Here is a 27,896-nt window from a genome sequence, read left to right as displayed (position 1 = left end):
ACACACATTTTACCTGAAAGCTCCGTAAAGTGGTCTGTACCAACAGACAAATGAACAAGGAGTAAAAAGCAAGAACCACAGGATACTCAATCCAAAATCAACCCCTCTTGAAGCATCAACACAAAACCAAGCCAAGCATCCGAAGATATTTAGAAAGAGTGTTACAGCGTGGACTGTGGAATCAAAAAAACAAAATAGAAATGTTTACATTCAAGTTATGAATTCATTCAACAAAAATTGTAAATGAAAAAATTCTTCCTTAGAGCAAATGTATTCTACCCCTTGCTTCCAGCTAGTATCTTTCAAAAAACATTGCTGTTTCTTACACATTTGGTTTGAAAACAGTATATGCAGGAAAATGAGTCCTAACTTATGCAGTGTTTAGCAACAATTCATTTGGTCCTCTCCTAATGGGCCATTACCAGAGAAGCAGTGCCTTAAGGGATTCCTCCTTGAGAAGAAAATACTTGATGTGGCCCCTGATTCAAGGCCCTGCCAGGGAAAAGAACCAGGACTTGGGAGGAAAAAGAGCCTACACACTGAGTTACATTTTTACAGAGTAGCTGCTGACTCCTCCCAGAGTGGACTATACAAGGAGGAGAAAACTGGAGAAGTGCTCTGTGCAATCTCATTGTAACATTTTTAAGCAATTAATTAGAATCATTGAACTAAAAATACTAATACAGTAGCAATTTCAGGGACTATATATTCAATCTCTCAGGATTATTCATCCTCATAGGGTTATCATTTTTTAAAGTGCTGGGATAAATACAGTGTTTTCATAGAGGATCAAACTTACTTTTAAAGAAAGAAAATAATGCATTTCAGCTACTGTGGCAGAACTTTCTTTTAATTAATGCACACAGTTAATGGGAAACTCTTCATATGTTGTTAATAATTACATATCCAGAAAGATCTAAAACAAAAAATCTGAGAACCATCTAACTATACTTTGATCCTAAAGAACTACACTTATTCATTATAATTAGTAACCTTTTTAAAGGATTTTTAAAAAATTTATTCACAGGCTGAATGAAAAGAAATAAATACTTTTCAAAAGTTAAAATAATGTTCAATGTAAATACAAGAAAAATATACCAACAAACTCCTACTTGAATTAAAAATAAATGAAAAACCTAGCAAATCCAAATACAAAAATCTCAACTTACATTAGAAACTTTAAAATCTTTTCAACTGATAAAATAAAACTAGTAATTAACAAAACAAGATGAAGACATACATTATAGGGTACCTCTAAATTTGGTTTAACGACTAGCTAAATATACAAACTCTAGAGAGTAAGAGAAGGGGCACCAGAGGAAGAATGAAACCACCTGGGTTATAGAAATGTACTATTGAGCTAATCAAACTTTACATTTCAATTTTTCAGCTATAAAAATACAGGAGCTCTTCCACGTTTAAAACTTCATTCCATTATATTACACAAAGAAGACTCTTCCTTATTAAATTTATTTAGAATTAGGATTTCTAACTTTCACGAAAGCCAGTTTACTAATAAATTTACTCAGGATCTTTTGCCTCAGAATAAAAGTAGTTTTTGTCAATGGCTTAAAAACAGATTTCAAAAGACCATAAAATAGAAATTATTTTTTAATGTTAAATGGGATCCAACTGCCTGAAAAAGTTTTATGTATTCACAACATTATACTTCAAACTTCAACCTTAAGAGAATTTTTAAAGGTTTATCTCTTAATCTGCCTAAGGAAAGAAAGAAAAATATGGATATGTACATTAAGGTTCATTAAAAATTCCTCCAACAATTGATAAAAATATCAATTTAATTTTGTGTAATCTATTAAAATTCCTTTCTAAATGTTGTCATAGTAACCAAAAACCATGATCAATAAGTAATTTATCTGTACCCCCAAAGAAAAGTAAAATGTCCGGGCCTACTTACTAAACTATCAGTCCACTTTCACACAGATCTAAAAATACACAGAAAGGCAAGGTAATGTGAAACACATGATTCTCTGTTACTAATATCAATCCCATTCCAATCTACTTGGATTGGATTCCAGGTGTACATATAACACTGAAGAAATTTTTAGGGCATTTTGTTTACAGGATTTGTAAGTTGAATGACTCAACTTCACAGGAAATTTCCATTTGCTTTATTAAGCACTCAAATCTGTTATTAGTGGACCTAAATTTGCAATTATCACTATAATATTCTTCTTGATAAGCTCTGCATTACAACACAGACACCTAACAAACAGATTTTAAACAGTATAATTATCTTCTTCACTAATTCATCTTTAAATGGCTTGAATTTTTTTTAAATTCAAGAATATACTCAAAGAGGTTAAGATTCATTTGACAGTTGATAGTTATAATTGCTTCAGTTCCTTTACAGAGTAAATTATTTATTTCAAGTAAGGTACCTTTGAAAGTATATCTTCATCTTATTTGGGTTTAAAGCACAAATTACTTCTTCATTTTGGTACTCTGTAGGTTGTAAAACATGGAAATCTAGACTCTGGGCTCTGGAGCCAAGCTATCCAACTCCAATCCTAATTGTTGTGTAGTCTTGAACAAGTTACTCCAATTCTCTAAACTTTGGTTTCCGTATCTTGGGTAATATAGTACCTGCTCATAGTGTAGTCAGGAGTTAATAACATCATGTATATAAAGTAATTAGTACTGTGCCTGGCACAAATAAATCCTCAATAAATGTTCTCTTTCATCATAATTATTACTACAGGGTGAAAGCACTCATCAACTCTGAAATCATTAACAGGTTGACACTTCCTGAAAATAACTTATTAAAACAATCTCCATTCTATGAAATTTAGAAACATCACTGAGCTAGAACTAGATCTTACCTTATTCCAGGTAATGTTTCTTTAAATAATGAGACCTCTTTAAATACTTTAAATCTGTCAATGCAACAGGATTAAGAAAAACTATATTCTAAAAACCTCAGAAAGTTATACATTTCTAAAACAAAACAGACCTATTTTGAAACAATTAGCAATAGTAACCATTCAGTTAAAATTAATTACCTTTCCCAATCAATCTTTATTTACTCAATTTCTTATAGAATTTTCTTCCAACTCCTATCTCTCCCATACAAAGCCTGTTTTTCCACTAGGTCAAAGGACTTATACTTAAAATGCTAGGCCAGGTCTGCCCATTAAGAAATAATTACTATATGTATGCACATATTATATATTGATTAAATAAAATATATGGCTTGTTTACATGTACAAATATAAAATCAAAACCTTTAGTGTTAAAAATATAAAATACTACCTACACTGGAGATTTAGCAAGATACTAGATCAACAACAAAATCTCAAAGAAAAACTAAGAGTTAAGAATCCATAAGAAATCCATAAGAAATCACTACTCACATTCTAAAGTAGCTTCACATATGTGAAGAATGCTCCAAATAATTTTGAGGAAAATAGTCTCATTTATTTAGGATGGGGAAAAAACGGCTCCCCAAATATACAGTAACACATATAAATTTCCTCCATCAAGAACGCACACTACAAATTCTTCACTACCCAGCAGTTACGCAGGTGAGAGGTCATGACAGCTACACCTCTCCTACTAACATAATAACATTAAAAGGGGCTGAGACTACTGTTTGGAATAAAAGTGAAAGACAGTAAGCTGGAATTCTGTGTACACAGAACAAACTGTTAAAGAGCTTTACATTTTATTTTAGTTATTACATGGGTTGTAATTATACTCAAAACAGTGCAAGCACCACAGCCTAAATATATGTCCTAATGTTCTATTAAGTAAAATATCCTACATTAACTAGGTACTCCCAATAATAAAGGTACTTATCAACCACTTGAAAATAAAAAGTAAATTGTGCTCAAAGCTCTAAGAAAATTATAATACTATTTTATTGCCCTTTTAAAAAGTCATAATGCTTTCAAGAATTTTTAAACAGCCTTCATTGCATAAAAATAGAATAATTTTTTCAAAACAAATATAGCCTAGATAATATTTTATGACTATTCCTTTTTCCTCAAAAAATACTATATGTGACAAAGAAGTCCTTTCCTCAAGAATGCCAGTTCTCCTATATGCTTTCCTCAGTTTAGATTGTCACATAGTTTAATTCTGCAATACCTAAATATGTCTCATTCTGAAAATTAAGAGCATACCAAAAAACCCATTTGTGATACTATCCTTAATATCTGAATTCCAAAAAGGGTGGTTTTTGACAATAAAACATACACTCTGTTGAATATACAATTTATTTTATACTTACACATCCACAAGTAGTACATAATCTTTACTGTCTTCTGGAATTCTACAGGAATATCTACAGAAAAATCCTGATAAAAACAAGGTCCCACAGGAAAATTGCCAGGGAGAGGTGGCCAATTATTTTTTCTTCCTGCAAATTAAAAAAAATTATATTAGGACCAATATGGGCTATTCTTATTTTTGGTTTCCTTATAAAGAACATTATTTGTTCTTTTAATAGATGTTTTATAAATCGAACGCTGTATCTCTACATTCCTGTATTTGTACAGCTTTGAAAGCTAAGCTCTGCATTTTTAAAAATTTTCCCAAAGTAGGGGCACATGGCTGGCTCAGTCAATACAGCATGCAACTCTTGATCTAGGGTTGTGGGTTAAAGTCTTACCTTGGGTGTAGAGATTACTTAAAAATAAAATCGTAAAAAAAAAAAAAAATTCCCCCAGAGTATTACTTTAGAAAACATTAGATGGTAAAATATTTTTCCAGTGTCATATAATGTTTACCAGGAACAATATATATACAGTTGATACAAGAAGCAAAAAAAAGAGCACAAAGACATATCCTGTGACTCTACCCTGAAAACAGACTTATTTCTCAAAGTCCCAAGAGTCTGTTATGAGAAGGTCATGCAGTTTTTAAGTATCTACAATTTCCTCTTCAGCATCTTAAGTCTCTGAATATAATTCCTAGTCCAAGTGGAGAGGAAGACCAGCTTCTGGATCTTGAGTTTTCTACTACTAACTCCATGAAGGAACACATGATTAACTAATACCAAGGAATAAAATTTGGAAATCCCAAAGTCTGAAAAAAAAAAAAAAAAACCACTCTAAATATCCATGTAAGAAAACCATAAAACTAGGAGAAAATATGAAACAGTCAGAAGAAGGAAACTAAGGAATTATAACACTTCAATAAACCTACAGGAAAAATAAATTCAAACTATCAGGAGGGAAAATGTGTCCTTATAAAGAAATGAAACTGAAAACAGGGCTTCGGAAGCAGTGGAAGCAATAAAAACGCTAAAGTTAAAGAAGTCTAAACATTAAAAACAGAAGGTAAACACAACACCTAAAGGCCACTTCTCATTTTAGAAATGATATGCCACAATTTTTGAAAATTCGATTTTATAGACTTTGTATAGAAGAAGAAAACTTTCTAGTGGGGAAAAAAAGAATGACCTATGTCTGATTCTTCCCAACATGTCTGCGCTATTTATAATTCTTCCCAAATTTCATATTCATTTCTCATACAAGTCCCATACTATCTGAGAAGAGCAGAGAATAGCAATGTAAGAACCAGGATCTGAAAACAGAAGTGTCTAGCCATTTATTGGGTAGGGGGCACCGGGTACCTTAAATCTTGAAGACTTGGTAAAATCTGAAGACATCGATCTATAAAATCTGACACTTCTTCATAAATTTAAGAGTAGAAATAACAAGAAAATAACAACTATACCACCCTTCAGGGAATTATACTGACAATTAAGTGAGTTAATAGATGATAAGTACTTACATGTGTAACACACCACAAAGTCTAACTCTTAATTTCTCACTGTTACTATCTTTACTTCTAAACTATCTCCCATAAAAATAACTTATATTAGTCAATACTAAGAACATAGGACAGATTTTATTATAGGTATTTCAGAAACACTGATCTCAAATAAACCTTTAGTTTCTCCTTTTACTGATGTTGTCTCTGATGTCACAAGCCAACAAAATAGCCAAGGATGAATATGTCCTCATGAGGCCCTAGGCTTACACATTTCTTTTAATAGTCTTTGAATATATAAATTTTATTTTTCATTTTTATTTAAATTCGCTAGTTAACACACTAGTAATACTAGTTTCAGTGGTACATTATAATGGTTCAACACTTCCATAGAATACCTGATGCTCATCAGAGCAAGTGCCCTCCTTAACCCACAGCCCCACCCACCTCCCCCTGGTAACCAGCAGTTTGTTCTCTACAGTTGAGTGTGTTTCTTAGTTTGCCTCTCTTTTTTCCCCCCCATTTCTCCCAGTGATCATTGGTTTTGTTTCTTAAACTCCACAAATGAGTGAAATCATGCAGTATTTGTTGTTCTCTGACTTAGGTATACACAATCTAAGATAAGGAAAAAATAGTTCAGTATATTGTTGCTGACCTAGCCCTGTCATTCCATCACTATCCTAGACAGAGTAACAATGACTTGTCTAGATCTTTAACCTCTTAGCCAGATACTGCTATCTTTCTCTAAGATACACCCTGGAAGTGGCCTTTGGTAGTCACAGTCTAAACAGATTTCATAGCAAATGATCAATTCAGTATTTTATATATATATATATATATAATTGAGAAACCCAAGGCTTCCCAGAATCATGCCACACATTTTTTAATAATATTTTGACAGGTAGGTTATATTTCTGAGGACAGGGGCAGATAATTAGAAACTGGGCTGACTAAACAAAAAGAGTCAAATTTAGGGCACACTGCCATGTACTCTTAATGCTTCAATAGACTCAAAGAGGGCCCAAGTGCAGAATCAAAGGCTCCCGGCCAAACCCCAAAATTATCATATTCACATTCACTTTCTGTGTGATAAGGCTAACACTGTTATAATCTATCAAAAGACATGCAAATCAGCCAAGATCAGAGAGCTACAGAGTAACAAGTAGGAAATCTGCTGTTTGATCTTGCTAGAACAGGAAAAAACGGCATGGCTTTATCCATAAACCAAATGAATCAGAGCTAGTACAGGCACAATTTAAAATGTTTAAAAGTTATTTTTATTTCAAACTTCTTTGGATACTACCATGTTGACTGAGATTTTGCATTTCCCGTTCTCGACGATCTAATTCTGCTGCTTTTCTTTCTAGTTCTTCTTGGCGCTTAAGGAGCTCAGCTTGGGCCAAAGCATGTTCCTTAAACAAACAAAATACCAATGAATGAATAGGTTGTCAGAGTTGGAAAATCCTATATGACTATGCTATCTACCCTTCTCTCTTCCTCTACAATGCCAGAAACTTTATTTATTTTTTAGTCATCTCTACACCCAATGTGGGGTTTGAACTCACGACCCTAAGATCAAGAGTCATACAATGTCAGAATCTCCATTCAAATGCTCTTCCAAATTACAGGAATTCAGGGGCGCCAGAGAGGTCATCATCACCAGGCTCCCTGCTCAGTGGGGAGTCTGCTTCTCCCTCTCCTCCCTGCTCATGCTCTCTGTCTTGGGTAGCTCATGCTCTCTGTCAAATATATAAAATCTTAAAATACATATATAGGAATTCACTCAAGGTTAGAGTTTCAGAAGATATTATGGAGGTATTTGACTGATTTTGGCTTTTTGGTTATGAAAACCGTCAGTGAGAATACTGGGCACATTTAGAACAGGACAAAATTCTCTCAGTAAGAGTAGTCAGAATCCTATTTGGGAAAATAAAATTAAGATGACTTCTGTGCTATGGGGCGCCTGGGTGGCTCAGTGGTTAAAGCCTCTGCCTTCGGCTCAGGTCATGATCTCAGGGTCTTGGGATCGAGTCCCGCATCGGGCTCTCTGCTCTGCAGGGAGCCTGCCTCCTCCTGTCTCTCTCTGCCTGCCTCTCTGCCTACTTGTGATCTGTCTGTCAAATAAATAAAAAAAAATTTAAAAAAAAAAAAAAAGATGACTTCTGTGCTAAATGAGAATGAGGAACAAAGGGAACAATTGAGGCAAAACAGACAAAGGGAGAAAATGACAATTGAATTGCCTCTTAAGAATTGGTTTGGGGGCGCCTGGGTGGCTCAGTCATTAAGCATCTGCCTTCAACCCAGGTCATGATCCCAGGGTCCTGCGATCAAGCCCCACATCGGGCTTTCTGCTTGGCGGGAAACCTGCTTCTCCCTCTCCCTCTCCCACTCCCCCTGCTTGTGTTCCCTTTCTCTGTCTTTCTCTGTCAAATAAATAAATAAATCTTAAAAAAAAATTGGTTTGAATGGTACCTAGGTTTCCAATGCGAGAATATACAGTATCTTCTATTTTAGAAGATAATGAGATGAAAGAAGAATATGATTAAGAAATTCTGGTTTGTAATTTCATCTGCCTTTATGTAATACAAGGCATCCTATTCATCTCCTTTATTCTCATATTTTTACCACCTGCTACTTCCTACCATAGTCCTTTGCTTAGCCATTACAACCCTTTTCCAACAGTTTCTATTAGTACTATAATAGCATCGTGCATTAAAGAGTGAAACCAACAAAAGGCAACAAAAATTTCAGAAAACAAATTGTTCAAGAGGATAAGTGAATTCAAAAACTGTTAATAACAGCATAAATATTATAAGCTGAAAAAGAACTATGTTAATAGGGTTGAAAACTAGCTAACTCAGACTCAAAAGTAAGTTAAAAATTAAGTAGGGCAAAAAAAAAAAAAGTTAAGTCAACGTATAAATAATTCTACTCCAAAGATGTTGTTGATAATATAATTTCCAATACAAATTTACACACATAACATCAACTAACCTTTGCAATCTGTGTATAAGCTGGATGTTCCTCCGTTGGTTTCATTATTGCTGGTTGTGTACTGGGTACATTAGGCATTTTCACAGTGCCTGGTGGAGGCTAGGAAAATTAAGAAAAGGACAAATTATATAACATAGAGATCCAATTTTAACTTCTTTCAAACAGCCTAACCCCAATAAAAAACAAAACACCAAGAACTCCTCTCTTCCTCTGCTAGTATGCAGTAAAGTGCTGCTTCAGCTCTCCATCTCCATTTTCTCAAACTCACTCATTCCTCAACTCTCCAATTTGGCTGCTACCTCTATCACTATATCACAAACACTCTTGGAGGATGCCACATGTAAAAACACAAAACAAAACCTTGAAGGACTGCTTTTTAGGAAAATAAAGATAGTGCAAATCGAAGAATTTACTGTTAACTGTTAATCTTTCCACCAAAGAGAGGTACGTCCACCATTGTTTAAGTTTCCACCTAAAAAGTTAATAGGAAAGGTTGGCTGGAAAGATGGCAGAGTAGGAGGACCCTAAACTCAGCTCCTCCCACAGATACAACTAGATAACACCCACAGCAGCAGAAATAACCCTGGAAACAGCCCAAGGACTTCCAGAACACACTCCACAACGGAAGGCAAGGAAGAGTCCACATCAGAGGTGATATGAAGGGCAAAGACACAGCCTGGGAGCAAAAGGGACCACAGTCAGCCGCAGTTGAGAAGGCGCCAGTGGCACAGAGAAGAGCGGCAAACAGACCTTCAGACTGGGGAGCCTACTAACAGGAAGGATCAATCTCCACAGTTGCCTCTGAAATTTCATGAATTCTTAAAACCACCAGGACTTAAAACCTAGAATTTTAAAAACCAGCATGCTCAGCTCTGGGTGAGCCCAGAAGGTGTTAGGAAACAAGAGTCCCTCATCTTTAAGAGACAGCATGAAAAACAACCTATGCAGATGCAGGCAGAACCAGCAGTTCGAAAAATGCCATGGGTAGACGAGGAGGAGAGAAATTCGCTCATCTCAGAACACTGCCTGGAGAGACAGGGATCATGGGGAGACCCTTCCAGGTACAAAGGAGCTGGGAGGTGACATTCTCCTCCCTTGCTCCCCAGCATAAATAACAGACACCTGTGGAAACCAGTACTATGCGGACACATGCTGCTTAATTTGCTCACACCGAACCAACCCTGCCACATGTGCTTTGGCAGATCAGCCCTTTCCAGCCATGCTCCCCTGAGTCCTGGTGCTGTGGAGTCCCTTCCCCAGAAGATCACCCTGCCAATACCACACCTCGTGACCTGCTTGTTTTGCAGGACTGCAGTTCCAGCAGTGGCAGGTATTGTTTCACAAGTAGACCACTGTACACCTTGCTATTCACGATAGGTAAAGAGAGCATTAGCAAACATCTGGCCTGAAGGGAAAAGATGGCAGAACTCAACAGCAGAGTACCCACAACATAACCTGGGGAACATGGACACTACACTACAGGGCACTATAATACCTCTTCTTCAACGGCTATTATTAAGAGTAAGGTAAGTCTCTAGCACAGAGAAATGGAACAAAGTCAAACAAAATGAGAAGACAGAGAAACATCTCCCAAGTGAAAGAACAGGATCAAACCACAGCAAGAGACCAAAGTAAAATGGATATAAAAAAGATACCTGAAAGAAAATTTAAAATAATGATCACAAAGATACACACTGGACTGGAGAAAAGAGTGGAGGACTTAACACAATGAGCCCCTTAACTCAGAGATTAAAAAAAAAAACAAAAAACAGAGGTCAAGAACACAATAAGTGAAATTAAAAATACACTTAATGTAATAAACTGTAGGCCCGATACAGCCAAGGAATGAATTAATACCTGGAAGACCGAGTAATACAAAGTAAGCGACTTGAGCAAAGGAAAAAAAAAGTATACAAATTGAGAATAGTATTAGGGAACTCAGCAACTCCATCAAATGTAGTTACATCCACATTACAGGGATCTCAGAAGAGTGGGGCAGGGCAGAAAGTTTACCTGAAGAAATAGTAACTGAAAACTTCCCTAATGGGGGGAAGGTAACAGATATCCAGATTCCAAAGGCAGAGAGATGCCCCCAAAAATTCAACCCAAGAAGGTCCACACCAAGACACAAAGCAATTAAAATAGCAAGAAATAGGAATAAAGAAAAAAATGTTTAAAGCAAGAGAAAAGACAACAGTTATATACAAGGAAAATCCCATAAGGCTATAAGTGAATTTTTCAGCAGCAAGTTTGCAGACCAGAAGGAAGCGGCATGATACATTCAAAGTGGTAAAAGGGAAACATCTGCAGCCAAGAGTACTCTACCCAGTAAGACTATCATTCAGAATAGAGAACTGAAGAGTTCCTCCAAAAAGCAGACCACTAAACCAGCCTTTAAGAAATTTTAAAGAGGGGCGCCTGGGTGGCTCAGTGGGTTAAGCCACTGCCTTCGGCTCAGGTCATGATCTCAGGATCCTGGGATCAAGCCCCGCATCGGGCTCTCTGCTCAGCAAGGAGCCTGCTTCCTCCTCTCTCTCTGCCTGCCTCTCTGTCTGCTTGTGATCTCTGTCTGTCAAATAAATAAATAAAATCTTTAAAAAAAAAATTAAAAAATAAAAAAAAGAAATTTTAAAGAGAACTCTGAGTTAAAAATAAAGACCATAAGTGAGAGTATGAAAAGTAAAAAGCACAAAAGCAGCAAAAATAAGTATTTCTGTAAAAATCATTGAAGAGATTCATAAAATAAAAGGATGTGAAATATGACAGTATATACGTAAAAGGTGGGAGGAAAAGGAACAAAGAATGAGTTTAAACTTAAGTAACCATCAACTTAATATAGACTGCTATATGCAGAAGATGTTACAAATATAATGGTACCACAAACCAAAACCCAGTAATAAATATACAAAGCCTAAAGAGAAAGGGATCCAAGCATATCACTAAAGAAAGCCAATGAACCATGAAAGTCAGCAAGAATCAGGAAATCTGTAAAAACAACAACCACAAAACAAGTAACAAAATGGCATAAACACATATCTATCAATAATTACTTTGAATGTAAATGAACCAAGTGTTCCAATCAAAAGACACAGGGTGACCAAGTAGATATACAAGTAAGACCCACATATATGCTGCCTACAAGAGACTCATTTCAGACGGAAAGACACTTGCAGACTGTAAGTGAGAGGACAGAAAAACATTTATCATGCAAATGGATGCCCAAAAAAGCCAGGGTAGCAATATTTACATTGGACAAAATAGACTTAAAACAAAGACCACAAGAGACAAACAAGGATACTATGTAATAATGAAGGGGACAACCCAACAAGATAGAACTGTAAATATTTATGCACCCAACATGGGAGCACCCAAATATATAAAACAGTTAATAAATAAAAAGGAACTAATCAACAGTAATACAATAATGGGGATAGTAAAGGGCTTTAAGGTCCCATTTGAATCAGTGGACAGATGACCCAAACAGAAAACTGACAAGGAAACAGTGGCTTTGAATGACACACTGGACCAGGTGGATTTAAGACATATTCAGAACATTCCATCCTAAAAAAGCAGAATACACATTCAAGTGCACTGGACATTTTCCAAAATAGATCACATATGAGGCTACAAAAAAAAAAAAAAAAAGTCTTACCATGCATCTTTTTTTACCACAATGCTATAAAACTAGAAATCAACAACAAGAAAAAATACAGAAAGCGCACACATACATGGACATTAAATAACATGCCATTAAACAATGAATGGGTCACCCAAGAAATCAAAGAAATCAAAAACTACATGGAAACCAAAGGAAATGAAAACACAGTGGTCTAAAATCTTCAGGATTTTAGATGTCATTTAGGTGCCTGGATGACTCAGCTGGTTGAGTGTATGACTCTTGACTTCAGTCATCAAGTCAATGGTCATGGTCTCAGGGTCATGGGATCGAGCCCTGTGATGGGATCCATGCCCACCACAAAGTGAGATTCTCTCTCTTCCTCTGTCTCTCCCTGCGCCTCTTCCCCTCACTCGTATACTCTTTCTCTTTCTCTAAATAAAAAAATTAAATCTTTCAAAAAAATAAAAATAAAATATTTGGGATGCAACAAAAGTACTTCTAAAAGTTTAGAGAAATACCAGCCTACCTCACAAAGCAAGAAAAATCTCAAGTAAATTACCTAACCTTACACCTAAAGGAGCTAGAAAAAGAAGAACAAAACCCAAACCCAGGAAAAGGAAGGAAGTAAAAATTAGACCAGAAATAAATGATAAACTAAAAAAACAACAGAACAGATGCATGAATCTAGGTAGAACCTGGTTCTGTGACAATATCAACAAAACTGATAAATCCCTCAAGACTCATTATAGGAAAAAAGAGAAGAGAACCCAAATAAACAAAATAATGAAAGAGGAGAAATAATAACAAACACAACAGAAGTACAAACAATTTTAACAGAATATTATGAAAACCTGTATGACAAAAAAAATTGGACAACTCAGAAAAAATAGATAAATTCCTGGAGATATATAACCTGCTAAAACTAAAGCAGGAAGAACTAGAAAATCTCAACAGACCAATCACTAGCAATGAAATTGAATCAAATAGTAGTAGTCAAAAAACCAAAGTCCCGGACCAGACAACCTCACGGGCGAATTCTACCAAACATTAAAGAATTAATACCCATTCTTCTCAAACTTTTCCAAAAAATGCAAGGGGAAGGAAGACTTCCAAATTCATTCTATGAGGCCAATATCCCCAATACCAAAACCAAATAAAGACACCGCTAAAAAAAGAGAACTATAGGGGCACCTGGGTGGCTCAGTGAGTTAAAGCCTCTGCCTTCGGCTCAGGTCATGATCTCAAGGTTCTGGGATCAAGCCCCGTGTCGGGTTCTCTGCTCAGCCGGGAGCCTGCTTCCCCCTCTCTCTCTGTCTGCCTCTCCGCCTGCCTTTCCGCCTACTTGTGATTGCTCTGTCAAATAAATAAATAAAAATATTTTAAAAAATAATAAATAAATAAATAAAAATAAAAACGAGAACTACAGGCCAGTATCTCTGATGGATACAGATGAAAAAGTCCTTAACAACTATTAACTATGTATTTAACAAATCATACGCCACGATCAAGTGAGATTTATTCCCAGGATGCAAGAGAGGTTCAGTATTTTCAAATCAATCAAGGTGATACATCACATCAATAAGAAAAAGGATAGGGACGCCTGGGTGGCTCAGTTGGTTGGACATGATCAGGTCATGATCCCGGAGTCCCGGGATCGAGTCCCACATCGGGCTCCCAGCTCCATGGGGAGTCTGCTTCTCCCTCTGACCTTCTCCTCGCTCATGCTCTCTCTCACTGTCTCTCTCTCAAATAAATAAATAAAATCTTTAAAAAAAAAAAAGAAAGAAAAAGGATAAAAACTACATGATCATTTCAACAGATGCAGAAAAAGCATTTCACAGGGTACAATATCCATTCATAGGTAAAAACCCTCAACAAGGTAGGTCTAGAGAGAACATAACTCAATATAATAAAGGCCTTATACTAAAACCCACAGCTAACACCATACTCAATAGGGAAAAACAGAGCTTTACCCCCAAGGTCAGGAACAAGACAAGAATATCCACTCTCAACACTTCTATTCAACATAGTATGGGAAGTCCTAACCACGGCAATTCTACAACAAAAAGAAAAAAAGGGCACCTGGGTGGCTCAGTCATTAAGCATTTGCCTTTGGCTCAGGTCATAATCCTGCAGTCCCAGGATTGAGCCCCACATCAGGTTTCCTGTTCAGTGGGGAGTCTGCTTCTCCCTCTGCCCTTCACCCTGCTCATGCATGCTCTCTCTCACTTACTCACCCACTCACTCTCTCTCAAATAAAACGTTAGGGCACCTGGGTGGTTCGGTCAGTTGAGCATGTGACTTGATTTTGGCTCAGGTCATAATCTGAGGGTTGTGAGAGGGGCGCGCATCTGGCTCCACACTCAGGGTAGAGTCTGCTTGAGATTCTCTCTCCCTCTCTCCCTCTGAGCCACGTAGTGCCTCTGTTGCATTTCTCTACACTAATAATGATGCAACAGAAACAGAGATTTAGAAAACATTCCAATTTATAATGTACCAAAAATAATAAGATACCTAGGAATAAACCTAACTAAAAAGGTGAAAGTCTTATACTCTAGGGGGCCTGGGTGGCTCAGTGGGTTAAGCCTCTGCCTTCGGCTCAGGTCATGATCTCAGGGTCCTGGGATCGAGCCCTACATTGGGCTCTCTGCTCAGCAGGGAGCCTGCTTCCCCCTCTCTCTCTCTGCCTGCCTCTCTGCCTACTTGTGATCTGTCTCTCTGTCAAATAAAATTTAAAAAAAAAAAAAAAAAAGACTTATACTCCAAAAACTATAAAATGCTGATGAAAGTAAGTGAAGACAACACAAAGAAATGGAAAGAAACGCTCATAGATTGAGAGAAGAATTATTGTTAAAATGTCTATACTACCCAAAGCAATCCATACATTTAATATAATCCCTATCAAAATACCAAGAGCATTTTTCACAGAACTAGAACAAACAATCCTAAAATTTGTATGGAACCACAATGACCTCAAATAGCCAAATCAATCTTAAAAAAGAAAAACAGAAATGAAGTTATCACAATCCCAGATTTCAAGTTATATTATAAAGCGGTAGTAGTTAAAACAGGATGGTACTGGCATAAAAACAGATACATTAGATCATAGAACAGAAAATCCAGAAATAAACTGACAATTAAAAAGTCAATTAATCTCTGACAGAGGAGGAATGAATATACAGTAGGGAAAAGACAGTGTATCTAACAAATGCTGTTGGGAAAGCTGGACAGCCGCATGCAAAAGAATGAAACTGGACCACTTTCTTTCAACATACACAAAACTAAACTCAAAATGGATTAAGGACCTAAATGTGAGACCTGAAAGAATCAAATCCTAGAAAAGAGCACAGGTAGTGATTATTCTAACATCAGCTAGGAATATTATTCTAGATATGTCTTCTGAGGCAAGGGAAATAAGAGCAAAAATAAAATATCATCAGCATCAAAATAAAAAGCTTCTGCAGGGGCACCTGGGTGGCTCAATGGGTTAAAGCCTCTGCTTTCGGCTCCGGTCATGATCCCAGGGTCCTGGATCGAGCCCTGCATCGAGCCCCGCAAGGGGGCGGGGGGAGAGGTGTCTCTGCTCAGCGGGGAGCCTGCTTCCTCCTCTGACTGCCTCTCTGCCTACTTGTGATCTCCGTCTGTCAAATAAATAAATAAAATCTTTAAAAAAAAAAAAAAAAAAAGCTTCTGCTGAGCAGAGAAAACAAAAAGGCAACCCACACAATGGGAGAAGATATTTGCAAATGACACACCCAATCAAGAGTCAGCATTTAAAATACACAAAGAACTTATACAACTCAACACACACACACAAAAAAAACAAGTAATCTGATTAAAATGGGAAGACATTAACAGACATTTCTCCAAAGAAGACATCCAGATTGACAATAGACACATGAAAAGGTGTTTGAAATCTCTCATCAGGGACATGCAAATCAAAACCACAATAAGTTGCCAACTCACAGAGGTCAGAATAGCTAAAATCAAAACCATCAGAAACAACAAGTCTTGCAGAAGATGTGAAGAAAAAAGAACACTTTTGCACTGTTGGTGGGAATGCAAATTCATGCAGCCACTTGTGGAAAAATGGAGGTTCCTCAAAAAATTAAAAATAGAACTACTCTACAATCCAGAAATCACACTACAGGGTATTTACCAAAAAATACCTAAACACTAATTCAAAGGATACATGCACCTCTATGTTTATAGCAGCATTATTTACAACAGTCAAATTATGGAAGCAGCCCAAGTGTCCATTGATAGATGAATAAAGAAGATGTGTATACACATACACACTGCAGTATTATTCAGCCATAAAAAAGAATGAAATCTTGCCATTTGCAACAACATGGATAGAGCAAGAGAGTATAATGCTGAGTGAAGTCAAAGAGACCAAGATATTATGATCTCACTTGTATGTGGAATTTTAAGAAACAAATAAGCAGATTAAAAAAAGACAGAAATAAACCAAGAAACAGACCCCTTACCATAAAGAACAAACTGATGGTTACCAGAGGGGAGGTGGATGGAAGGATGGATGAAATAGGGGATGGGGATTAAAGAGAACATTTATCATGATTTTTTAAAAAATGATTTTTTTTTTAAAGTAAATAGGAATGCTTTTGACAGAACTCCACTAATACCCTTTGGAAAGACTAAGAGGGGAGTCATTAGGGAGATGGAAAATAAACTGCAAAACCTCCACTTTTCCAGTTGGATCCAGGAGTATTTGAAAGCAGCTTCAAGATCAAAGAGCAAATAGATACCCACAAGTCCATTAAAGGGGAATTGGTTAAATTACTGTATAAACATACCATGCAGCCATCAAAAGGAATGATTTAGAGTTACAGAAGACTGCCTTTTAAATAATTAAATAAAGTGAACTACAGAATGCATATGACCCTTTTTCTGCTATAATAAACATATACTTGTACACACCCAGAAAAATATCTGGAAGCTCTCAGCAAACTGGTACCAGAGAAATCTGCACCTTTTGCTTTATATACATTTCTATTATTTACCTACCCCCCAATATATTACTTGTTTTTTAAATTAAAAAATATACTTCTAGGGGCACCTGGGTGGCTCATTCAGTTAAATGTCTGCCTTCAGCTCAGTCATGATCCCAGAATCCCAGAATCGAGCCCTGCACCAGGCTCCCAACTCAGCAGAGAGCTTGCTTCTCCCTCTGCCCCTCATCCTGCTTGTTGCTCTCTTCCTGAATTAAATAAAAATCTTTTTTAAAAATTAAAATACATATTTTTAAGTATTCTTTTTTTTTTTTAAGATTTTATTTATTTATTTGACAGAGAGAAATCACAAGTAGGCAGAGAGGCAGGCAGAGAGAGAGGAGGAAGCAGGCTCCCCGCTGAGCAGAAAGCCCGATGTGGGGCTCGAACCCAGGACCTGGGATCATGACCCGAGCCGAAGGCAGCGGCTCAACCCACTGAGCCACCCAGGCGCCCCTTTAAGTATTCTTTTAAATGGCCATAGGAAAAGGAAAACAGAAAGGAAAAAAAAAAAAAGGAAAAGAGAAAGAGAGCACATGAGCAAGTGGTTGCGAAGGGAGATTCAAAGATTGAAACTGTCGAAGCCAGAAGACCCCACCAATGTATCAGGATTTTACCCTGACACACCAAGTAGCAGTCCTGAAAAGGAAGCCAGGCACAACTGAAGAAATAACTGGAGAATACAACTAATTATAAAATTCATATGAAAAAGCCAAGGGCTAAGAATAGGTCAAACAATTTTGAGGAAGAATAGAGCAGACCTATGATATTAAAGCTTACTGTAAAGATACAGTTATTAAGAGGGTGGTACAGATGGCAAAGATAAAGAAATATACCAATAAACAGAAGAGACATAGAAATAGACCCACACAAATGCAGAAACTTGATATCCAAGAGAGGGGACACTCACTATACAACAGTGGAGAAATAACGTATTAGTCAATAAATGATGTTAGGAAAACTGACCACCCACATGTAATAGTGAAACTAGATTTCCTACTTAACACATGAAAATAAATTCCAGGTAGATGATCTAAGAATGAAAAAGCAAAACTTACACACTTCTAGAAAAAAAAAAGGTGAATATTTTTATGAACTTAGGGTACATAAGAGCTTCTTGAATGTGAGCTCTAGGAATCACTATGTATTTTGTCAATGATGTATCTCCAGTGCCTAAAACAATGCTTGGAACACAGTAAATGCTCATTAAGTACTTGTTAAGTTAAAATGAGTAAAACATACAAACAATAAAGATGGACAAGTTCAACTATAGGTATCCCCCACTTTCTGAAAGTTTCCTTTACACCGCTTCAGAAGACCTACATTAGTACAGTGACAGCTTTTTTTGTAAAATCAAAGAAAATCAGATTTAAGTTCGCGAAAACAGCTACTAATGTAGGTCTTTCTAAAAGTAAAGTGGTGTAACATCAAGTTTGGAAAGCAGGGAATACCCTTCTCTTTATGTCATTTGGGCTTACAAGAAGTTTCATAGGTGTGCTCTACTTTTCAACAATGGGGGAAACCTGTATAATCAAACTAAACATTGAGTGAAAAGTCAAATCACAGACTGGAGAAAATTGGTTATAATGCATATATAATGCCACACAAAATACAAAAAGAATTGCTATAAATTCATAGAACTCTAAACTACTAATAGAAAAATAAGCACAAGATCTGAACAGGCAATACAAAGAAGAAAACAGGAATGGTCAATAAAAATATTAATTAATGGTTCAAGCTCACTAGTAACATTCTCAAATCTCAAATGGATATTCTTTGTTAAACTGTAAAAACACGAGAACATGGCATAGTTCTATAATATAGAGGACACAGATGATATATAGATGACTTTTTGATCTAGGGTTGGAGCAAAGGTATTCTAAATATTTGAAAGGGATGAGGGGAAAGAAATCATAATGAAAAGGTAATATATCTAGTAAATACTTAGAAGCTGGATGATATAACGTATTTCATAACCAATATTAAAGGGCAAAATCTAGTAAGTAACACATATAACTGTCAACTGATTAATACACTTCATTACATAGAAATCAGTAAAAAAAAAAAAACAGATGAACAGGTTATTGAGGAAAAATGCATTTTGGTTTTTTTTTTTAAATTTGTTTATTTGACAGAGATTACAAGTAGGCAGAGAGGCAATCAGAGAGAGGAAGAAGCAGGCTCCCTGCTGAGCAGAGAGCCCGATGTGGGGCTCGATCCCAGGACCCTGGGATCATGACCTGAGCTGAAGGCAGAGGCTTTAACCCACTGAGCCACCCAGGTGCCCCAGAAAAATGCATTTTAAAAAGCCTTCAACAAGCAGGTTACAAAATACATACAAAGAAACATATTAAAAACGTTAACTCCTCATTAGTAAACCAAAAAAATGTAAGCTTCTAATTATTTTTTTGGTCACTACTACCATAAGATCATCACATTTTGGAAAAGATGTAAAATGGGTGTAAAATTATACACATTGATAATAGGTATAAAGCTGTTCATATAATAATCCTGGAGCTTAATTCAGTATTATGTACAATAGCCATAAAAGTATTTATACTCTATGACTCACAAATAGTGTTAAAAAAAAATATCATAAGGAAATGATCAAAGATAGGCACAAATGTGTGTCTGCCAAGGATGCTTACCATAGCATTATTTACAAAAGCAAAAGTTAGAAATAACCCAAATATCCAAATAAGAAAATAAACTGTTTTATCCATAGGAGACCATTTTAAGCATCTATTTAAAAGGCTTGAAAAAATATTTAATGAAACCGGAAAAGTTTGTACCAATAATAAGTGATAAAAGTTATAAAACTATGTCAGTTTTTAATTTTAAAATTAAATTCATCAAAATACTAATAGTGATTATTTCCAGATAGTGAGATTAAAAGATCTTTGGGTTTTTTTAAAATCTCCATGATAATCTTTTGTTATCACAAAAGTTATAAATTCTCTTGTTCCCCTCACTCAATAGCTCTTAAGAAGCAGCAAAACTGAAGCTGATCAATCTTAACTGTTCTCTACTAGAAAAGATTGGCCCTTAAGTTTCACTCTCTTGGTTTAATATGTTGAGACAACAGAATAATGACCAAAAAAAAAAAAGACTGGCAAAGTTAGTTTGGCAGCACGCTTCAGAAAAACTACATAAGAAATGATCCAAAAATTCACCCAAGTTGAAAACTTACTATAAATTCTTTACTGCTTTAAATAACAAATAAGGCATTAACTACAATCAATTCATAAGATAAAGATGAAGGCTCGATTAGAGATAGTAATTTGATATATGTGAGGTCATAGTTGCTTACAGCATAGCAATGATGAGAAAGATTGGAAAGATACAAATCTCTGGGAGGAGTTATATTAACCCACTAGCTATTTTCCTAATAATTTTTTTCAAATCTGTAGATGTTAGATAGATCATTGTCCATTTCTGGGACCCAGTATTTTCTTCAGCCACAATTTACTTGATTAGCCATCTCCAAACAAGTAAAGCCCTAGATACAATTTTTTTTTAAGATTTTTATTTATTTGACAGAGAGAGCACAAGTAGACAGAGAGGCAGGCAGAGGGAGAGAGAGAGGGAAGCAGGCTCCCTGCTGAGCAGAGAGCCCAATGCAGGGCTCAATCCCAGGACCCCAGACCATGACCTGAGCTGAAGGCAGAGGCCCAAACCACTGAGCCACCCAGAAGCCCCTAGACATAATTTGATGATGATAGCCATCTATTTGATGATGGCTCCTAATTCTATTTCTACTTTTCACCTTTGCATATATAGTAAAAAGAAAACTAATGAAACCATCCACTTGAGACTTTCATTTCTGCAAAAGGCATCCAATTTGGAAAGGAAGAAATAAAATTATCATTTATACTGATGTTATGATCTTACATACAAAAAATCCTAAAAAGTCTATCAAAAACTGTTGGAATCAATGATTTCTATAAAGTGACAGGATATAAAATCAACACATAGAAATCAGTTGCATTCCTTTACATTCATAATGAAGCAACGGAAAAAGAAAACCAACCCATTCACAATAGCATCAAAAACAATAAAATACTTGAAATAGGTGATGGGGATTAAAGAGTACACTTACCATGATGAGCACTGAGCAATATACAGAAATGTGGAATCATTATATTGTATACCTGAAACTAATATAACACTGTATACTAGGTATCCTGGAATTAAAATTGTAAAAACCGGGGCGCCTGGGTGGCTCAGTGGGTTGGGCCTCTGCCTTTGGCTCAGGTCGTGGACTCAGGGTCCTGGGATCGAGCCCCGAGTCAGGCTCTCTGCTCAGTGGGGAATGTGCTTTCCCCTTCTCTGCCTGCCTCTGCCTACTTCTGATCTCTATCAAATAAATAAAATATTTAAATTAAATTAAATTAAATTAAACTATGGGGTGCCTGGGTGGCTCAGTGGGTTAAAGCCTCTGCCTTCGGCTCAGGTCATGATCCCAGGGTCCTGGGATCGATCCCCACATCAGGCTCTCTGCTAGGCAGGGAGCCTGCTTCCTCCTCTCTCTCTGCCTGCTTCTCTGCCTACTTGTGATCTCTGTCAAATAAATAAAATCGTAAAAAAAAAAATAATAAAATAAAATTGTAAAAACCTCAATTTTAAAAAAATTGGTGTTTTAATTGGGACTTCATCAGGATAAAAAGCTCTTGCACAGCAAAGGAAATAGTCAACAAAACTAAAAGGGAATGGGAGAAGATATTTGCAAATGTCTTATCAATAAAGGGCTAGTATCCAAAACATATAAAGAACTCAACAAACTCAACACTCAAAAAAGCAAAAAATCCAGTCAACAAATGGGCAGAGGACATGAACAGATGTTTCTCCAAAGAAGACATTTAAACAGCCAACAGACAAATGAAAAAATGTTCAACATTTTTCATTTCAAAACATACTTTAGCTCAACAGAATTAAAAACATTATAACAATCATGGCAATAAATAGTATAGAGATTCTTCTGTAACCTAATGAGTTCTCTGCACTGAAAATTCTCAAGATGTTTCATTATTAAATAAATAATATATAAGATCCCTTCAAGGCACTGGTCCATGAGTCATCTTTCTGATACACAAACAAATGTATGTTCTCCTTTCTGGTTTTCTTCCATATTCTAAACACCTATTGAAGAAAATTCCTCCTTGTTTTTTCTTGTTCTTTCTCTTCCATCTGTGAACCAACAAAGTTCGTAAGTTTACTCAGGGTCTAAAGCAAGCCTTCTTAATGTGTTTATAGATACCTTGCACTAGAAACTCCTGATGCTTACTGAATATGCAGGCCCTGGGGCACTGGGGTGGCTCAATTGGTTAAGCATCCAAGTCCTGATTTTGGCTCAGGTCATGGTATCTGGGCTCTGTGCTCAGAAGGCAGTCTGCCTGAGATTTTCTCTCTCCCTCTCCCTCTGCCCCCAAACCCCAGCTCACTCATTCTCACTCTAATAATAAATAAATAAATCTTTTTAAAAATGCAGACTCTGGTCCCCACTATAGACACGCAGGTTCAAAACTCAGGGGAATGAAGAGAAAAGATGTGCATTTTTAAAACAGCTCTCTAAGGCAACAAAGTTTAAGAGACTGCCAAAAGAAACCTAAAACTTTTGCAACTTTCATTGACTTTTTCAGTCACTAACCAAACAAGAACGGACTGTAGCTATGCTTAACATAGATTTTCTTGTTATTAAGAGTGGTGAAAATTACACACATTAATGGCAGAATCAAGACAAATAATTTTATCAGAATAGATAACCATTTTAAAACAAGCTTTTAAAGATTAGAATACTTTTCTAATCTTTCTAATCTAGAGGTATACTACAGGAGGAAAGAAGGAATATACATGCGTGGGAGTTTCCAAGTAGAAAAGGGTAAATGAAGGAAGAGAAGCATGACCATACATATTCATACATACATCAAATATTTATTGATCAACTACAACATCCAACAGTTATAGTCACTTGAGATACATTCATGAAGAAAACATGTAAACATCCTCACTTTCATGGAGTTTACATACTAGCAAATGGAAGATAAACAATTTACATAACAAACACATTTTAGAATATCTCAGAAAGCAGTAAATGTTATGGAACAACAACAACAACAAAAGAATAGGGTAAAGGTATCACGAATAAAGGTTGAGTGGGTTTAATTTTACAAAGGTGACCAGGGAACACAATATCTGAGTAAACACTTTAAGGAAGTGAAGAAGTCGAACCCTGTAGGTATCTGGGGGAAGACCATCTTAGGTAGAGGGAATGAACAGTCAGTACAAAGTGAGGAGAATGCCTGACATACATGACCAAGACCAGTGTGCTGGATACAGGAATACATGAGGAAAAGAGTATGAGGAGATAAAGAATAGAGAGTTGTTAGGAGCCGGATTCTTTTAAGGACTCTTGGCTTTACTTTGAAAAAAAAAATTAAAAGCTAGTGAAGAGTTCTTGACAGGAGACTGAAATGGTCAAATTCAAGGGGTCATGTGAATACTGAGTTGAAAAGGGACTGAAACAGGGCAAAGGGAGAAGGAGAGAGAGTAGTGAGGAAATCACCGCTGCAGTAATCCAGGCAAGGTCACATCACAGCTCAAGCCAAGTGGCAGCTATGGAGAAAAAGGATCAGATCTGGATATATATATACACATATATATATATTTTAAAGATTTTATTTATTTGACAGACAGAGATCACAAGCAGGCAGAGAGGCAGGCAGAGAGACAGGAGGAAGCAGGCTCCCTGCTGAGCAGAGAGCCCAATGCGGGACTCGATCCCAGGACTCCGAGATCATGACCTGAGCCGAAGGCAGTCGTCCAACCAACTGAGCCACCCAGGCATCCCTGGATATATTTTTAAGGGTGAGCCAACAGGATTCCCTGACAGAAAGACATGAGATACAAAGAAATGCAAACAGTGAAATCCTACCAAGGTTTTGGCCTAAGCAACTAGTAGGATAGAGAGGACAAAGACTGAAAATGAGCAGGTTTACAATCAAGGGACTCAGTTCAATTTTCACGACACTGAATTTGCAATTTTTCAGACATCCAGGTAGACATATCTAGTAGGCAGTTAAAATACGAACTTGGTGTTCTAAAGAGAGGTCTGTACTGGAGATATAAATTTGGAAGTCACCCACATGTATTTAAAGCTGTAGATACAAGTTAAAGCTATAAAACTGGATGAAGTCACCATCTGAGCAAATGCAGATGAAGAAGAGAAGCAAAGCCTAATTCCAGGTGCCCTCCAATACTGCAGGTGAAAATGCAGGAGGGAGGGAGACAAGCCAACAAAGGAGACTGTGAAGGAAAAACTGAACTACTCTGAAAGCCAAATGAAGAAAATGTTCTAAGAATCAGATAATGAAGGTGACTGGGTGCCTCAGTCAGTTAAGTGTCTGCCTTCAGCTCAGGTCATGAGTCCTGGGTCCTGGGATTGAGCCCTACATCAGGCTCCCTGCTCAGTGGAGAGCCTACTTCCTCCTCTCCCTCTGCTGCTCCCTCTTCTTGTGCTCATGCATGCTGTCTCTGTCAAATAAATAAAATCTTAAAAAAAAAAAAAAAAAAGAATGAGATAGTGATCAACTCTCAATGCTGCTGATTAAGGTTAAGAATGAAAATTTACCATTGAAACTCGCAACATGGAAGACTGGCTACCCTGACAAGTACATTTTGGTGGGGTGTTAGAAGCAAAACCCTTACTGAACTATCTTTCAAGAGAAAGGGCTGAGGAACTAAAATAAGTAGAGTATCCTTCAGAAGATTTCTGCAGCAATGGAGAGCAGAAAAAGTTTTGCAAGAAAGAAGATGCCATAAATGAACTGGACAGGGAAATAAGATTAAGTTTTATTACAGAGTTATAGTAATCAAGACAGTATATTATTAGAGTAAGGATAGACATGGGTATCAACAGAAAAAAGTGTCCAAAAATAAACCCCTAAATTATCAATTGGTTTTCAGCCTGAGTGCCACAATAATCCAATAGAAAAAAAAAAAAAAAAGTCTTTTCAATGAATGGTGATGGAACAAGCAGGTATCAATGCAAAAGAATGGGTCTGAACAACTACCGCATACCATGTGCAAAAATTAACTCAAAATCAATCATTAACTTAAATGTAAGCACTAAAACTGTACAACTCTTAGAAGAAAACATAGAAGTAAATCTTTAGGACCCTGAGTTAGGCAATGGTTTCTTAGAACACCAATAACAAGAACCCAAGAAAAAAATAAACAAATGTGACATCAAAATTAAAACTTCCATGCCTAGAACACTATCAATAAAGTGAAAAGACATCTCACAGAATGAGAGAAAATGTTTGCAAATCACATATTTGATAAGAGAGTTGTATTTAGGGGCGCCTGGGTGGCTCAGTGGGTTAAGCCGCTGCCTTCGGCTCAGGTCATGATCTCAGGGTCCTGGGATCGAGCCCCGCATCGGGCTCTCTGCTCAGCAGGGAGCCTGCTTCCTCCTCTCTCTCTGACTGCCTCTCTGCCTGCTTGTGATCTCTCTCTGTCAAATAAATAAATAAAATCTTTAAAAAAAAAAAAGAGAGTTGTATTTAGAATATTTAACAAACTCTCACGATTCACTATTAAAAAGACAATTCTTTTAAATATGGGCAAGAGGGACGCCTGGGTGGCTCAGTTGGTTAAGCAGCTGCCTTCCGCTCAGGTCATGATCCCAGCGTCCTGGGATCGAGTCCCACATCTGGCTCCTTGCTTGGTGGGGAGCCTGCTTCTCCCTCTGCCTCTGCCTGCCATTCTGTCTGCCTGTGCTCGCTCACTCTCCTCTCTCTCTGACAAATAAATAAAATCTTTAAAAAAATAAATAAATAAATAAATAAATAAATAAATAAATAAATATGGGCAAGAGATCTAAACATTTCTCAAAAAAAAAAAAAAAGTACACACAGGAAAAAAATGGTCAATATTATTAGCCATCAGGGAAACAAAAATCAAAACCACAAGGAGAAATTACTTCACAGCCTCTAGGATGGTTTTAAGCACAAAGTCACAACAGCCAATGTTGGCAAGGATGTGGAGAAAGCAGAACACACACACACTACCAATGACAATGTAAAATGGTGCACCCACTTTGGAAACCAGGCTGGGCTACATATGACACTACAATTACACTGCGATGTGTTTATCTACAAGAGTAAAGGAAACACAGGACTGCAGAAAAAGTAATAGAAGCTCCTGGGAGCCAGAAACTGGAAACAACTTACCTGCCCATCAACACATGAATGGCTAAATAAAATGTGGTATAAAAATCAAAAAAGAAGGGGAATAAAGTACTTATGCTACATACCACCACACAGTTGAATATTTAAAATATTACCCTAATATCCTAGTGAAAGAAACTATTTACAGAAGACCACATACTGTATAATTCTATTTATATGAAATGTCCAGAAAAGACAAATCTAGAGAGGCAGAAAGTAAATTAGTAGTTGCCTATAGCTGGAGAGGGAAAGGATACGTGAAGTGACTGCTGAAAGGTCCAACTTTTGGGATGAAACAAAAATGTTCTAAAATTAGAATTTGACAATGGCTGGGCAATCCTGAAAGCACCATAATTATATACTTTAAATGGACATATTAATTTTATCTCAATGAAGCTGTTCAATAAATTTTTGTGATTTTTTTTTAAGATGGGAGAAAACACAACATATTTTTATGAAGATATGATGATCCAAAAGAAGAAAAAAATTAATTATGTAGAAGGGAGCAATTAAGCAAAGTTCCAAGGTGAGAATGCATGGAATCTACCAAGAAATAGAGGGGATGACATCAGACAGAAGCACAAATAGGTAGCTCATCTATAAGTAACAGGCAAGCAGAAAACATGGTAAAATGCTGATAGGTAGATGCAGTGATAGGAGTCTGTGGACGTTCTCTATGGACTGCTTCAAGTTTCTCAGTGAGATAAGCAAGGCCATCATCTAAGAGTGAGCACAAAGGAAGAGATTTTACAGATGAGGAGAGAGGAAGAAGAAGCTGGACAATTACATAACCAGAACATTCAGTGTTCTAGTACTCTATTGAGCTGGTCAGTAACCGAAAGTGAGACCCTCTGGCACGCTTTCTCCAGCCATATTTAGTTGCTAGGGTAGGGTAGAAAGCAGAAGTAGACAGAACTGTATATAACCAGCACCACTTGGGTTTTAGCCCAGAAATTATGTCAAGTAATGAAGAGAAGGGAAGGCAAGGGAGTGACAATAATGACTGAATGTGGGGCATGTGGGTGGCTCAGTGGGTTAAAGCCTCTGCCTTTGGCTCAGGTCATGATCCCAGGGTCCTGGGATTGAGCCCTGAGTCAAGGGCTCAATCGGGGGAGCCTGCTTCCTCCTCTCTTTATCTGCCTGCTTCTCCACCTACTTGTGATCTCTCTCTCTGTCAAATAGATAAATAAAATCTTTTTAAAAAAAGATAATAATGAATGAATGTAGAATTTAAGCTGAAAGGAGAGAAAATGGAGAAAGGTAAAGTAGATAGGCCATTGTATTATTTCACACTGAGTACTTGAA

At 36.8% G+C, this 27,896-nt stretch overlaps 1 protein-coding gene across 1 annotated transcript in view; it reads right to left on the bottom strand.

Annotated features, from left to right (window-relative positions):
• The window catches only part of SCAMP1 (secretory carrier membrane protein 1), a 129,916-nt gene that overhangs the window by 61,889 nt on the left and 40,131 nt on the right, over nt 1-27,896 (bottom strand). The window contains exons 3-6 of the mRNA XM_047731753.1: nt 8,734-8,832; nt 7,043-7,151; nt 4,253-4,381; nt 14-173 (exon numbers count right to left, since the gene is read on the bottom strand). Coding sequence (XP_047587709.1) covers nt 14-173; nt 4,253-4,381; nt 7,043-7,151; nt 8,734-8,832 — 497 coding nt within the window. The remainder of the gene's footprint in view (nt 1-13; nt 174-4,252; nt 4,382-7,042; nt 7,152-8,733; nt 8,833-27,896) is intronic.

The sequence above is a fragment of the Lutra lutra genome, chromosome 5 (genome assembly GCF_902655055.1).
Source record: "Lutra lutra chromosome 5, mLutLut1.2, whole genome shotgun sequence".
Classification (NCBI taxonomy): domain Eukaryota; kingdom Metazoa; phylum Chordata; class Mammalia; order Carnivora; family Mustelidae; genus Lutra; species Lutra lutra.
The sequence above is the reverse complement of the archived record's forward strand: the minus strand, read 5'-3'. Positions and strand labels throughout refer to the sequence as shown.